The sequence below is a fragment of the Nelusetta ayraudi genome, unplaced genomic scaffold, assembly GCF_046127955.1.
Source record: "Nelusetta ayraudi isolate G7.1 ecotype Tasmania unplaced genomic scaffold, CSIRO-AGI_Nayr_v1 ptg000034l, whole genome shotgun sequence".
NCBI classification, from domain to species: domain Eukaryota; kingdom Metazoa; phylum Chordata; class Actinopteri; order Tetraodontiformes; family Monacanthidae; genus Nelusetta; species Nelusetta ayraudi.
The window spans coordinates 6524755-6541386 of record NW_027466084.1 but is presented as its reverse complement, the minus strand read 5'-3'; the positions used below and the strand labels follow the sequence as shown (position 1 = coordinate 6541386).

Here is a 16632-nt window from a genome sequence, read left to right as displayed (position 1 = left end):
CTGCCATCTCCATGAGTCTCCAGACTCTCGAACTTTCAAAGCTCGCGAGCTTGGAAGCCCAGACTCCCAGGTCATAGTCATGCGCACCAAGCATTCAGCCAAAGGGATCTTCCCTTGGCCAAGCAGCCAGGGCGCATGATCAATTGGAGGCATAGTGACAGGACCGTCCACTGTCACAAAAACAAGCTCATGTTACTCTTTGATGTGTCTTCATCTTTCTATGGGATGTGTATTTTTATATTGGATGCATGGCAAACTTCAGACTTCAGAGCTGAGAGCAGCCAATCACAGCTGAGCTCTGACAACCTGCAGCTCTCCAACCTGAATGTAGAATAAATGATGGAGAGTTTATAATGATGGAGAGTTTTTCCAGGGTGTCATCACTCTGAACATCAAAGTGAAATGTGGACTTCAGAATCTGAAACGACAGAAACAGAGAGGGAGGGAGAGAGGGTGAGTGAGTGAGCGCTGCAATCTGAAATCTGACCATTAGATTGCAGTATTTAACACACTGGACCTTTAAACCCAGTTTCACTCATTTCAAACACAAACCAGTGACTGCAAATTGAATTTCCAACAGCAGTGAAGTGAAAATCATGACAACAATAACAAGAGTGATAGAAGTTGTAGAGTGAAGAGGGTGAACTGACCTCAGAGTCTCCAGTTTACATTCTGGACTCTGCAGAAAACCACTCAGCTCCTTCACTCCTGAATCCTGCAGCTGGTTGTCACTCACCTCTCCAACCTGAATAAAGAATGAATATTTGATTTCTTCCATGGTGTAAATGTCATATTCAGAGTCATTCCTCCCTGTTGATGATCCAGATGTGCGGCTGTTGGGATCACTGAGTCATTCCCTCAAAGGAGTCATTGTGCCAGTGTGTTGTCAACACAATAACAACAGCAGTGTGTCAGTCAGTGTGCAGCCAATCAGCAGTGAATATGGAAAATAATCAGTGAGTCCTTTGTGTGCTTGTGGCTGTTTTCAGTCATCAGAGTCTCATTACAAGTCAAACACATTCAAAGGACAAGATGAAGAAATACTGCTGCACTATTAATCTGCCTCTAATATTTCTTCACAGGATCTTCTGCTCAGTCATGTGACCTTCATCACCAATCAACAACTTCCATTGAGCTCTCAAGTGACTGGAGACATTTTCCACACTTTCTTCCACCATCCAAAGTCTTTTCTGGCTGCAGATTGTTGACATGAAAATATCAACAACATCCACTTTGTCTAGATGAGTCTTTAATATCTGCTTCAAAGTCTTCACACTGAGCAGCGTTACACACCAGTTGTCATCTGCTGACACACACTGTCTACCAGTAGAAAGCAGGAACTGACCTGAGAACTTCCAGTCTGCAGTTTGGACTCTGCAGTCCAGCACAGAGCAGCTTCACTCCAGGATCCTTCAGGATTGTCCAGCTCAGGTCCAGCAGTGTGAGGTGGGAGGGGCTGGACTGCAGAGCTGAATACACCACTGCACAGTGAAGATCTGAGAGTTGAACACTGAATGAAGGAGAGCAGAATGAGAAGTTGCTGCTTCCATCATCATCATCATCATCATCATCATCATCATCATTACCATCATCATCACCACCATAATCATCATTACCATCATCATAATCTTCATCACCATCATCTTCATCATCATCATCATCATCATCATCATCATCACCACCACCATCATCATCATCATCTTCATCATTATCACCATCATCATCTTCATCACCATCATCATCATCACCACCATCATCATCACCACCTCCATCATCCTCATCATCATCCTCATCATCATCCTCATCATCATCATCATCATCATCATCATCATCAACATCATCATCACCTCCATCATCATCATCATCATCATCATCATCATCATCATCATCATCACCACCATCACCATCATCTTCATCATGAATGATTGAAGAGTTGATTTTGGTTGACAGTGTAAATTCAATCAATCTTGTGCAATCAACTGACAACAATGAAAAAGAAGCTTCCAAAACAAATGTGCACATTATAAAGACTCACAACAACAAAAACATAACAACTGTGTGAAGGAAAAAGCAGCAGGCTGAAGCCCAAGCTGATTCTTGCCTTTCCTATCCAGTCCATAAGATTAGCTGGAATAATTAGTCAGACAAAATCAAAAAGGAAAAAAAGAGAAGTGCAACTCAACAAAATAAAAACAAAATTCCTGCAGTTCCTCACAGCTGGAATCAGTCTCAATCTTCCCTCCCAGGTTGTGTTGTACTTGCTGGGGTCCAACTCCTCCATAACCTCCTCTGACATCTGCAGCATGTAGGCCAGAGCTGAACACTGGATGGCTGAGAGTTCCTTCTCTGATCTGTTCTCTGACTGCAGGAACTCTTGGACCTCCTGATGCACTGACTGATCCTTCACCTCCAGCAGACAGTGGAATATGTTGATGCTTCTGTCAGGAGAAACATCACCAGTGTTCATCTCCTTCAGGTTGTTGATGACCTTCTGTAAGGTTCCTGTATGATTGTCAGTGAGACCCAGCAGGCCTCCTAAGAGTCTATGGTTGGATTCCAGACTGAGTCCATGGAGAAAGCGAACAAACAAGTCCAGGTGACCGTTTGGACTCTGCAGGGATTTCTTCATCATCTTCTGAAGGAACTCATCCAGGGATTCTCCAGAGTGACCATCTTCTGTCCTCTTCCAGTTGGTGTGACAGTGGAAGCTGAAGACTGCAGCCAGAAACTCCTGGATGCTCAGATGAACGAAGCAGTAGACGGTTTTGTGGAAGATCACACTCTCTCTTCTGAAGATCTCTGTACAAACTCCTGAGTACAAAGAGGCGTCAGTCACACTGAGACCACACTTCTCCAGGTCTTCACTGTAGAACATGATGTTTCCACTCTCCAGATGTTCAAATGCCAGCTGGCCCAGCTTCAGAAGAAGCTCCCTGTCAGCCTCCGTCAGCTCCTGTGGACCTCCTCCATACTTGTGCTGCTTCCTCTTGGTCTGGACCAGCAGGAAGTGTGAGTACATGTCAGTCAGGGTCTTGGGCAGCTCTCCTCTCTGCTCTGAGCTCAACATGCTCTCCAGAACTGTGGCAGTGATCCAGCAGAAGACCGGGATCTCACACATGATGATGAGGCTCCTGGAGGCCTTGATGTGGGAAATGATCCTGCTGGACACATCTCCTCTATCTCTGAACCTCCTCCTGAAATACTCCTCCGTCTGGTCATCGGTGAAGCCTCGTACTTCTGTCAGCCTGTCCACACATGACGGAGGGATCTGATTGGCTGCTGCAGGTCTGGAAGTTATCCACAGCAGAGCCGAGGGAAGCAGATCTCCTCTGATCAGGTTTGTTAGCAGGACGCTGACTGACTTCTTCTGAGTGACGTCAGTCACCACCTGGTTCTTCTCAAAGTCCAGAGCCAGTCTGCTTTCATCCAGGCCGTCCAAGATGAAGAGAAGTTTGCAGACATGCAGCTGCTCTGCTGTGAGCTTCTCTAACGTTGGATGGAAAACATGGAGAAGCTCCAGAAGACTGTAGTGCTGCTCTTTGACCAAGTTGAGCTCCCTGAATGAGAGAGGAAGCACCAGATGAAGGTCCTGGTTCTCCAGGCCCTGGGCCCAGTCCAGAGTGAACTTCTGCACTGAGAAGGTTTTTCCAACCCCAGCGACGCCGTTGGTCAGCACCACTCTGACTCTAAGTCCCTGCTGCTCAGGTGAGGCTTCAAAGATCTGGCTGCAACTGATTGGACGGTCGTGGAGGCTCTTCTTGGTCTTCTTGGTCTCCATGGTCTCAGAGGTCTTGGTGGTCCTCTTGGTCTTCTTGGTCTTCTTGGTCTTCTTTGTCTCTGTGGTCTTCTTGGTCTCTGTGGTCTTCTTGGTCTTGTTGGTCTCCAGCTGCCTGACCTCATGCTCTCTGTTGACCTCCTCACTCAGTCCCTCAGTGATGTAGAGCTCAGTGTAGATGCTGTTGAGGAGGGTTTGACTTCCTGCTTCTTCACCTTCAGTCGCACGTTCACATCTCCTCTCCAGACTGATCTTCTGCTGCTGTAGAAGCTCCTGCAGACCATCATCAGCCTCTGGAGCAGAGAAAAGGTTGGAGAAGAAAACATCAGTGTGACAGTGTGAGCATCATTTTCTCTCCACAACTTTTCAGCTGCTGTGGTGAAGCTGCTGTGTGACTGTTTGCTCTCAACGTCTCTCAGTGAATCTTCTCACTGGAGGTCCTGACGTGATCTCAGAGGGAGAAGTGAAGGAGGTGCCGGTGGACAGTCTTACTGTGATCAGTCTGGCTGTGACTGGCAGGTTGCAGTGCTGCTCCACACTGAAGACACGAGGACTCACCTGATGGAGCAGACCGGTCCCAGAATGAGCCAATGAACCTTCTGTATAACGAGGACGTCCAGCTCATCCTGGCCTGCTGCTGCTGCTGCTGCTGCTGCTGCTGCTGCTGCTGCTGCTGCTGCTGCTGCCGCTGTAGAAGCTCCTTCAGCTGCTGCTTCTCACCACCATGACTCCCCTCCGTCTTCCTGTGGAGACACTTTGGCTTTGAGTGAGTGGATCAGTTGTTGGTGTCCATCACTTGTCAGCTGTTTTTCTGACTCCATCATTCGTTGGATGGAATCATTGTCTACATCAACACTAACTGACAGCCTGCTGGCCTCCTAGTGGGCTCTTCACAAATCACTTCTTGTCTTTTGCTCTCTTTTCTAAATTCAATCCCTTCATGCAGCTTCACAATCAAAGAATTTGACCCACAAAGAATGGAGCGCAGCCGTTAATGACGCCGTCTTTTAGCCACCACGTTGCGCCCGTCATGGATTTGTAGCTGTTTTCTAGGCTGGTCTTGTCACATCATCTAATATATTATTAGATGACATATTCATCTATCAAACGTATATTTTCTATCTGGTGTGGTTGACACCTGGTGGGCTCTGGTTGAGCAGTGGCTCTGTGGAACTGGCCCTTTGTTTCTCAGCAGACAGAGACAGTGGAGTCACATTGCACTGAACTTTGGATTGAAATTCATCTCAGTGGAGTTGAGCTGCACTTTATGACAGACCATCAAACATTCCTGCCACTGCATAAAGTTCAGTCTCAGAAAGGCTTTGCTGCATTTCAACTTGATGAATGTGACCATGTCAAAGATTCTCTTCTCTTGACCACTGACCACAACATCTGACACCTTTTCACCTTCTGAGGAATTTATCACTGTCAAATCAAACTAGAATTAGACTGAGAAACAAGGACATTAGTGTTCTTACTGTCTTCCAGAGGCTCCAGGTTCATTACTGAAGTTTGCAGGTAGTTCCATGGACCTGTCGCTCTTCAGAGACACCCCACTGGACCCTGGAGACGCTGCTGCTCCGACCTCCTCTTCCTCCACTCGAACACTCATCTTGAGCTGGAGGTCAAACAGGAAGTGAGGCAGTGAGCTCAGAACACTCTGACTTCCACTTGGGAGCGAGAGAACAGGAAGAAATCAACCAGACTGAAGTCACATTGTTGACTAGCGTCACACTGAATGAGTTATTCAGTCAGTCAGGACTCACCTGCTGCAGCAGCAGCAGCAGCAGCAACAATGTCTTGTTGCCAGGCAGAAAGATCAACTCCCCAGTATGATACAACTGATGCTTGCATTGTGGCTACAAACAAAACCAAACAAGCAAAAACTGGTCAAACAGCGCCCCTCAGTGGCAGAACTGGGAGCTGCGAGGACCGACGCGTCATAGGAAGGTTTGAAAGTTCAAGGCCACATTTGAACACATTGTGTTTCTTATTGACATATTATAGAGTGACCTGTCTGAAATATCTGCCTGTTAATCAATGTGTTATTTTTTCAGCATGTGTTCATTTCTCTGTAAAGTCTGCAGTAGAAGGTAGTTTTGACTCGAGGGCGCCCCCTGGCGGCTCTTTCCAGAACTACAGTTGCCATCACTTGTTGGCAGTCCATGATGACGGTGAGAAAAATATGATTTCCTCTTTGAAGAGCTGCACCTGTTTCTCCCTGACGTGATGGGACTGGACACTTGTTGAGGGATGTGACACTTCCTGTCAGCTCCTGAGGACAACAAGGAGGCCGAGCCTCTAATGCCCCCTACTGGCTGCACTCTGGAAGAGCCCTCCCCCCATCCTCAGGACCAAGTGATTCTCCCTCAACGTGAACACATCACTTCCATGTGAGGAGAGAAGAAGAGACGGCAGAAGTCAGCACTCACACTTCAGTCCTTGAACGCATCATCAGAGACATTCACTGCTGTTGAGTGAAGATGATGGATTCACTGCTGATGAGAAGCAGACTCTCCGTCACATATGTGCTGTGTCTCAATTCAGGGTGTGCACCCTTCAGTCCAAGTGTCCTCCGTCTGAAGGAAGCGTTCTTCGAGGACCCAGCCTAGAAGGACGGACCAAACCCCGCCTCCCCGGTAACCACTGGGGACGGTCTAGCCTTCAGTGTATTTCCTCGTTGCGTCACCACTGTTCCCTCCGGCTGGCCAACCCCGGAAGTGACGTTTTTATAGTACCAAGCCATTGGTTCGCCATCTAACAATGCTGTTGGATGATCAAATAAGTAAAATCCTACGTTAAAAACTGGATACTTTATGTGAAACTTCAATATTTAAATTTATATGTCGTGTCTTTACCAGTATTGGCAGCGGGACGGCTTGACTGGTGAGAGGGGCATGATGGGAAATGACACTATTGAGCAGATCAGGACTAAAATATTGATCCGTCCAATACGTGGATTCTCAAATCAATACTCCAGTCATCTGAGGCCTTCCATTGTTTCTCTGGGGTACAGCCAGATAGAAATGCTCCAACTCTGAATGACTGCTGCCTGCCTGCCTGAAGGGCCTCTGCTAAAATGATACAAATTGGTTATTTGACCAATGTTAAAGTTTTGCTCATTTCCTTCCTGAAATTCACCTTGAAATCCCACCCCCAGTTGGGATCATGGTAAATACAGTTCTTTTTGGATCAAAGTTATCCACATCCTACTGAAATGTTTTAAACAACACAAACTGAAGCTTTGATCCAGATTAAAATTAGGATTGGATTACATCATCTAATCCCATTTCAGAATCCTTCTTTCCCTTTTCAACCCGTTTCCAAGATTCCATCCAATCCCAGAACCAACATCCAATCAGATTACCAGTGAAGGTGTGGGCGGGGCCAAGGCTGATGGGACCGACCAATAGCAAGGTGTTGATTTTTCAACATCAGGTGTTGATGATCAAGCAGGTGTTGTCATCAACAGCTCTGTTGAGTCAGCGGTTCATCTGTATTTCCGGGACAAAGGCCGCTCCTTCCAAGACTCAAAGGTCCAGATTTTAGACACAGAAGACAGATGGTTTGAGAGAGGAGTGAAAGAAGCAACCTGTGTCCACCTAGAGCGACCCTCTGTGAACAGAGAGGAGGACTCCTGCTGCTGCTGCTGCTGCTGCCTCCAGCCAACATGCAGCCAGACGGAGAAGCACTTGGACTTTGAGGTGCTCTTGGGATATTTTCTGATTCTTAGATTCTCTGATCAGTGTTTCTGCTCCCACTTACCTGAAATCACATGACGCTGTGTTGAGCTGAAGTGCAGCCACGCCCCTCTCTCTCTGCCAGGGTGCATCCAGTGTGGCTGTGGCTCCCAGGAGCAGTTGGAGTGCAAGAGGTGAAGATGGTCTGGTCCTCAAGGAGCTGCTCACTCCATCAAAAGACAAGGGCAGCAAACATTGTGTCAGAAGCAGTGGCAGGAAAACAGTGGCAGAAACTGCACAAGGAGCAGAACACACTGCAGGACAAAGCAGTGATGGACAAATGAAGCTTGTGGGAAACATCCAAGCACTGGAGCCACTGCTTCAAAATGGCTGCAAATGACTGCAAGCTGCAGTAACACTGCAGCTGGCCACACACACACACACACACACACACACACACATCTCAATGAGCAGCATTCAGGATGCTGCATTTATTGTAGAGAAGCTTTGATGCTGAAGTATCATTGCTCTGATCACCTTTGACCTTAAAAAGCCTCGACTTGAAATAATCTCTCTCTCTCAGGGTCAAAGGTCAAGGGCCGGAGGGATCAGTGGCACTGTTCAAAGCCACATTCACTGACTTTACCTTCCTGTTGTTGAGTTGAAACTCCGCCCACCCTCCCAGTTTCAGGGAGCCTGATTGTAACGGAACAATTGAATCAGGGGTCAGACGGTTGGAACCGGGTCAAAGGTCAAATTCATAGGTCAAAGACGTGTATTTCAGGAACGGAAGGTCATATAAAGATGATTCCACCTCTGGCCTGTTCAGAAGGGAGGAATTATGTCAGAGGATCCAGGTTTGAAGTCAAACTACGTCCCGGGGGCCATATGCGGCCAATTACACTCTCCAATCCGGCCGACCAAACTTGAAGGAATTATATTAATAGTCATTAAGTCATGAAATAGAAAACAATGAAAACAATTATTTTGTTGTGTTCATTATTTAATTGCCATTAAAGCAACATGTTGTCTACACATCCCCTGATATATGTCTTCCTCCAATGAGAAAGCGGCCCCTCTGTCATATTGTAGAAGCCATTATGGCCCACCAGTCAAACAGTTTGCCCACCGCTGGATTAGAGGGTCACTTAGTGTTGGAGTTGGGCTTGGTTCAAAGTAGCAAGAGAACAAAAGAGGCTTTGCTTCAGAATTGAACCAACAACCAGGATTGGAACCCTGGTTTTCAGCACCACAGTAAGCAGGCTAACCCACTGAGCTAAGCTGCTAAGCAGATTCCTGAGGTCTGTGCAGGGATGTCACTACATCAATAGACAGCAGTGACTTGACATTGGTGCGTTTCAACACTGGACTCTGCAGGAGAAACAAACAGCCACAGTCACTTTGTACAAGTGCAACACAACAAGTGGAGCTGAAGCCTTTTAGATACAATGAAGAGGAAAGAAAATTCTCCTCACTCTTTGAAAATGGAATTCAAACAGAGTTTGAAAAGAGGGAAGGGGGAGCTCTGTGTTGGGAGTCAGCATTGGTCCCCACAAGACCGTCTTCAGCGCTGAGAAAGCAAAGAACTACAGAGGCCTCAGTGCTTCACCTGACACACTGACACACACTGACACACACACACACTGACACACACTGACAAGCAGCGACACAGACACACAACAAAGGACAACAAGTTGCCAAAACCAAAGACTCTTCAACTCATTTCCTCATCAGTGATGAATAATAGAAGATCATCAGCATCAAATCAATCATATATAGGTCACTGTATGATATAATGACACAGTTTACAGTCACGTGTTTACCAGAAGCAGTGGGCTGTATAATAGGATGTATGAACAGGGTGACCTATTGACCTCCACAGTGCTCAGGCTAACAAGGTGGTTAGCTCAGTAGGCTAAATCTCTCACTGTGGTTGTAGAAGATGTGGGTTCAAATCCCACATGGTACCACATGACCAGGTTTTTACTGTGTATATTTGTACTTTATACTATAGCATGTGTTTTTTTCTGGTTTTCAGACATGTTGAGATTTTGCTTGGAGTAGCGCCGTCTCGTGCTAAGCTACCACAGGACTTTTTTAATAACTTTTAATGAAAGTATTTAAAATTCTTTGTACTTGGAAAAAAACAACATTGTATGCAGATTTTTTCAACTGTTCAGAGAAGAGCTTCAATCAGTTCTCCAGGAGCTGCATCCCATCAGCCCACAGATGGCTCAGTTAATAAGACAACTAACTGTGAATCACAAGGTTCTTGGTACGAGTCCCACCATGGACTGACACCCCAATGGCCCCAAAAGATCAGTAGAAGTGACTTCAGAGTTTTCACGTAGCTCAGCATGAAAAGCAAAATGTCTCTGAATACTGGATGCTTCAATTGAGATGACAAATTGCTCCTCTTGAATTGAAAACACTAGTCCCTACTTAGTGACAAAACCTTTGCCAATACTCTTTCTTTGCACACTTTATGATTCTTCCTACCCTGGCTTGTGATCTTTGATATACAATAAGACTCTGATCATTAAGATTCTGTTTGAAGACTTTCAATGCCTTGTTTCTGCTTTGAATTGCCTCATCACAACCACCTGAGCCTTGGTGGTCAGCTTTTAACTAGCAAGCCCCTCCCTCTGGACCAACCCACAATGAAGTGGCAAATGACAAAAGCAGCCAATAGAAGGCCTTTAGAGGCTTCTATTAGAGGCTCCCTACCATCACTCTCACAAGCAAAACAAAAATACACACAATTCCACTGCTTCCCCCTGACAAGTCAACCTCAAAGTCATAGCACAACACTCCTGATTGGATGATTACTGAAGCACACGTGATGCTCCACTATCAGCAGCAGCCCTGTGCAGATGGCTACTTCCTGGTAGCTCTATCAGCAGCACTTGAGAGCAGCTCTGGTTCCGACCCAGTGACTGTGGAGGAGGGAGACAGCAGTTAACAGAAGCCCTCAGCAAACAATGAAAGGATGAGTGTGTATGAATCAATAACCTGACTGGCCTCAACACACACTGTGTGTGTTCTGCAAATATACTGACTGAAAAAACATCTCCTTATGTTTGAACTGTTCAATGTATTCTATATTGTTGTCTGTTGTTTGAAATGATTCTCTTCCTCTGTTGACATTTGACTTTGGATTGATTGTAGATGATGGGAGTAGAACTCTGTTCAAGCCCTTTGGGCTTCGTTCCCTCCTTGTTTTAAATTGTGCTCAATAAATCAATACAAATACAAATATATGTGAGGGTAGGTGATGGTGTCAATGTTCAAATGTTTCTTGACAATGACAGAGGGGAATCTTTTTTTTCCCTTGTCCTGTCTGGCCATCATGAATGTCTTCGTGATGGCTGACCGATTTGATTCTCAAAGGCGGAGCTTGTGAGCCCAGGGTGTGAATGACACGGGTGGGTTCAGGAAGGACCTGATGACTGCTTTGATTCTATTTTGATGGATGAGTGATATTGTGGCCAGGACTGAGGGAGGGACAGAGAGAGAAAAAGAGAGAAAAAATTGGATGGAAGTGAGGGCTTGGGAGAGCAACTGGCAACAATGTACAGGTATTGTGTCCAAACAACAATAGATATTAGTTTACATAATTAATGATCCAAAAATGAACTCATTCAAATAGTAAACAGATGAACTCAGAGCTGGTGGGGAAGAGGTCCAGAGCAGTGAGCCCCCCTGGCCAGAGGCCACCAGCCCCCCGAAGAGCCAGGACCAGAGGGCTGGGAGGCAGACACCCCTGGATGGAGGACAGGAAGCACAACCTGGCCCCCGGATGGATGGGGACCCCCAGGACAAGAGAGTACCAGAACCAGGCCCTGGACCAGAACCCAGGCCCTTCACCCACTGGACAAGACAAGGCACGACAGAGAGGCTGGTCACATGGAGCAGCCTCTGAAAGACTGCTTTGACTCCACAGACTGGGACGCATTGCAGGGCTCTCACAACCACAACATGGACCAGATGGTTGACTGCATTACGGACTTTAGAAACTTCTGTATGGATGCTGTTGTTCAAGTTGGATCTGGACGCTGCTTTGCCAACAACAAGCCCTGGAGAACCAGCGACATCAAGGACCTTCTGAACCAGGAGAAGGTCTTCAAAGATGCTGAGCGACAGGAGTTCCAGCGGGTCCAGAGGGAACTCAGAGTCCAAGTCAAGGAGGCGAGGGAGCAGCACAGAAGGAAAAATGAAGAAAGGATGCAGAACAACAATATGAGGGAGGTGTGGGAGAGGATGAAGACCATCACTGGCTGCAGCCCAAAGAGAGGTGGCCACTGTCAGAAAGCTCCCACACATGTGTTGTTTAGTGCTCACCACTTGGGGGCGGTGTTGTACCTCTGTTGGCCACCGTCATTCACTCATTTATTACGTCTGTGCCTGACTGCACCTGATAGCGCTGTCAGTCAGTCAGTCATCAGCCTCCCGGCACGTCACTGCCCCCTACCGGTGCGGCACGGTACTTTCTGCCTGGCCTGGTGTATTTTCACTTCGTTCACACGTATTTTCTTGGATCATTAGAAAGAATACACTGGTCATAAACACTCATTGAATGTATTAGACAGCCTGTGGAACTTCAGCAGATGTAGTACATCAGTAATAGTAGTAATCAAGCATGATAGATAGATAGATAGATATTAATACATTTTATTTGTATGGCACATTTTAGAAACCTCAGACACTTTACAAAGTCATTAACATAATAAAATCAATAGTGTAGTGTGTCTGTTGATGAGCACCATGGTCTTGGCCTGGGCTTGAAGAAGCAACCATCTCTTTGAAATGTCCCACTGTGGATCTCCACATGATCTTCTGTGCAACAGTTTGTCCTGTGAGCTCACTGGAAGAGTCTGCAGAGGAAGCAGAAGATGAGGGTGTCTACCTCTCAGCTGCAGCAGCTCACCATCTTCAACACTGTGCTGACTGGTGGAGGCGTCGCCACCATGTACTACCTACAGCAGAGTGAGTTCCATTCACTAACACCATTCACACCTTCACATCTCTGTGTGTAGGAAGAACTCTCTGGAGCTGCTTCAATGGACCACAGTGACAGACAAAACAAAGCATCCCAGCACTGCAGGCCACCAAACTACCAGTGGAGTTAGAATCAGGTTCTTGATGTCTGAAGATTCTGTCTGTCATGAACAGAGTCGGGTTGGAACCGCAGCGGTACCGTCTACACTGTGTGCACAATTATTAGGCAAGTTGTATTTTTGAGGATTAATTTTGCTATTGTACATCTAGAGTGCTTTTGCTCTATCCAAAATGTGAACAAACCATCAAACCTGAACATTTAAGTAGTAAAAGTGAAGTTCTGGCTTCCTTATGAGAATATCTTTATGTACACCATTATTCTGAAACTATTAGTGTGCACAATTATTATGCAACTAAATGAAAAACAAAGATTTTCGCATCTCACTTGTTTATTTTTACATGTTAACGTGAGAATAAAAAAAACCCCTCAGAATTAACAAATAAACATTTCAGAAATAATAATAATAATAATAATAATAATAATAATAATAATAATAATAATAATAATAATGATGAGAGCAGGCCTTCGCTGAGGCTCAGTCCCGAATATTAATAATAATAAAACAAAAAAAAAAAAGTCACCAGTATAGCCACCCTTCTTTTCAATAACATTCACAAGCCTTCCATTCGCGGAGTTTAGTCAGTTTCTTGATCTGGTCAGAATAAACTTTTTGTACAGCTGCCGAAACACTGTTCAGAGAGGTGCACTGTTTACCTTTACTCTAAATGTCCTGCTTAAGAACGGCCCAAAAGTTCTCAATAGGGTTTAAGTCAGGTGAAAAGGGGGACCATGTCATTAGTTTTTCATCTTTAAGGCCTTTACTGGCCAGCCACACAGTGGAATACTTTGATGCATGTGATGGAGCATTGTCTTGCATAAAATCAAAGTCCTCTTGAAAGATGCAGACTTTTTCCTGTACCACTGCTTGAAGAAAGTGTCTTCTAAAAATTGGCAGTAGGTCTGAGAGTTGATTTTGAGTCCATATTCAACCCAAAAAGGTCCAACTGCTCATCTTTAACAATACCTGCCCATACCAGTACCCAGAGATGGGGACTCGAGTTAAAGACTCGTACTCGAGTCGTACTCGAGTCGCATTTTTGGAGACTCCAGACTCGACTCGGACTCGACCCTAAAAGACTCGAGAATTGACTCGACTCGAGATCAAAGACTCGTGGGCAATCTTTAATTTAATTTTATTTTTTTGTTTTATTTATTTATTTATTTATTTTCACAAAACCACCTCCGATGCGCGACGCATCGCGTCACATCCCTCCCTCTCTCCTTCATTATCAGTCATCATGGCAAGTGCAAGTGGAGCAGCTGCTGCTAAAGAAAGTCCACCGCCAGGTTCGCTACCCTTTATATTAACGTACTGCTACACAAACTTCAAACAGAACAGCAGAGACAGAACTGCAAAATGTAAATGCTGCAAAAGGACAATAAAAGAAAAAGGTTCCACAACCAGCAACTTCCTGCGGCACATTGAAAAGGTGCACAAGGAAAGGTAAGTTGTCCTCATAGTGTTTTTGCATACATTGTCTAGTTATTGTTTAGCTTGTGTGGCTAGTGCATTACCTAGAAGAAACGGTCGGGCCGTGGTGTTTAACGAGACCGCAGTGTAACGTTAAACAAACACCACGGCTTGGTTAGCGCCGTTTTACAAGCTAGCTTGTTGCGCTAGCTTGTTGCGCTAGCTTATCACACTAGTGTTTAGGGTTGCCACCCGTCTCGTTTTTTCCAGAATTGTTCTCTTTTTTCACCACCTGTCCCGGGAAAAATAAAATCTCTCCCGGGACACAATTTGTCCCGTTGTTTAGGGAAAATGACAAAACCTCATTTGATTTCCGTCTGTGGTCTAGATAGGGTTGCCAACCCTCCCGTAAATATACGCACTTCACTTTTTACCCGTATATTTCGGGGATGCCTCCGCCTCCCCCCCATGTCCCGGATTTGAAACTCTAGGAGGTGGCAACCCTACTAGTGTTTGTGTTACAAAAATGAGCAACCTCCCATGTTGTTCATCTACAGGTATGCTGAATATAAGGCAGCCAAAAAAGTTTCCTGTGGAGAAGCCCAAGAGGGTCAGACTCAGAGCAGCCTCGATTCCTTTGTGGGACTAAAACAAGGAGTGAAAACATACAGCCAGGGCCATCCCCGACAGAAGACCATTACTGACTCCATAATTCATGACCTCATCATCTCATGCAACCTTCCTCTGTCCTTGGTTGACATACCCAGCTTCCAGAACTTCATGTCAGTGGTGGATGAAAAATACTGCCCAGTAAGTCGAAACACCGTTACCAGACGTCTGAGTGATCTAGCATCCGACAAAGAGTACAAGATCAAATCCAAATTACAAAAAGCAGACACTGTGTCTGTGACTGTGGACATTTGGACTGACAGGAGCATGCAAGGCTTTCTAGGTGTAACGGCCCACTTCATGGAAATGGAGAAGAACAGTGTCTCAAGACTGCAGACAGTTCTCTTAAGTTGTGATAGATTCACAGGTTCACACACTGGAATCAGAATCAGTGAACAATTTGAGGAGATATGTGACAAATTTAATGTAAAACACAAATTAGATTACATTATCAGTGATAACGCTTCAAATATGAAGACGGCCTTTACAGTTTGTTTCCCCTCAACAACTAGAGCTGAGAGGCATGAGTTGGATGACGAGGGTGAAGATGATGATGAGCTAGAAAATGATAACTTATGGGAGGATACAGGTGAAACCCTCCAAGAAGATGTGGACACCATCCAGAGTAGCTGCCGGCAACAGCGGCTGCAGTGCTTTGCCCATTCATTGCAGCTCGTCGTGCGAGATGGACTGAAAGAGACCAAAATTATTAACTGTGCATTGGCAAAGGTGACAAAATTCTGCAGTTTACTTCATACAACTTGTGGACTTAAGGAAGCTTTTAAGAAAACGTATGGAGCCAATCGGAGCATCCCCTCTGCTGTAGCAACTCGTTGGAACTCGACTCTCCGCCTTGTACAGGCAGTCACTGACCTTGATCCCCAAAGCCTTAACACTCTCCTGGAAGATGAAAGACACAAAAGCCTGTGCCTAACAGGCAGAGAGTTGAGCCAGCTGAAAGAGCTTGTGGAAATTCTGGGCCCGTTTCTTCAAGCAACAGATCTCACACAAGCAGAGAAGGTGGTTACTCTCAGTGCGGCTCTCCCTAGCATTCTATCACTCAACAGCCACCTCAACAGTATGCAGAAGAGACTGTCTGGAATTCTGGAATCGACATGCTAAGGGTTTCCCCAGACTTCATAGGGTGGCTATGAGAGTGCTTAGTGTCCCTGCTACCAGTGCACCAGTAGAGAGGGTATTTAGTCACGGAGGTATTATAATGCGCCCGCACAGAGCCAGGCTTAGTGCAACAAACCTGTCATGCTTATTTTTTCTGAAATGTAACAAGCATGTTGCATAATTTTTGATGGTCTTTCAGCGACTGAGAGGCAGCCTAATAATTTTTTTTTTAAATGTATCTAAGTTCAGTTGCATAATTTTGATGGTCTTTCAGCCACTGAGAGGCAGCCTAATATTTTTTTTTAATGTAACTTAAGTTCAGTTGTATAATTTTTCAGTCTTTCGGCCACTGAGAGGCAGCCTAATGTTTTTTTTTTTTAAATGTAACTAAGTTCACCTTCTTGGAGGCTTTCTTTCTTTTCTTTTTTCCACACATGGGTTAGTTTAGTAATAGTTAAGGCCCATGGAAAGGACAGACAGTTTTACTACTTTATTTTATCTATTTTATTATTTAATATCATTTATTATTATAAATGCCATCTATTTTTTTTTTTTTTTTTTAAAAGTCTGAATAAAAATTTGGATATACTGTATTTCAGCCAGAGGCTATGTCATTTTAGATATATGTGTGTGTGTGTGTGTGTGTGTGTAAAGACTCGTGACTCGACTCGGACTCTAAATCAAAGACTCGCGACTCGACGAGTCTTGCCCCTCAAAGACTCGAGAATTGACTCGACTCGAGGCCGAAGACTCGTGACTCAACTCGGACTCTAAATCAAAGACTCGTGGGCATCTCTGCCAGTACCCCACCGCCATCTTGCTGGCATCTGAGTCGAAGTGGAGCTCTGTAGCCATTACT

At 45.3% G+C, this 16632-nt stretch overlaps 2 protein-coding genes across 2 annotated transcripts in view; one reads left to right on the top strand and one right to left on the bottom strand.

The window, feature by feature from the left end:
- Positions 1-16632, top strand: part of LOC142892483 (NACHT, LRR and PYD domains-containing protein 12-like) — a 380988-nt gene that overhangs the window by 346515 nt on the left and 17841 nt on the right. The gene's annotated exons all lie outside the window — the stretch shown is intronic.
- LOC142892519 (protein NLRC3-like) lies at positions 2141-5542 on the bottom strand. The gene is made up of 3 exons (XM_076032732.1): positions 5254-5542; positions 4334-4518; positions 2141-4068 (listed from the first exon to the last, which is right to left on the bottom strand). Exons 1-3 carry the CDS (start codon positions 5385-5387, stop codon positions 2141-2143), a joined length of 2247 nt encoding a protein of 748 aa, XP_075888847.1. The 5' UTR covers positions 5388-5542.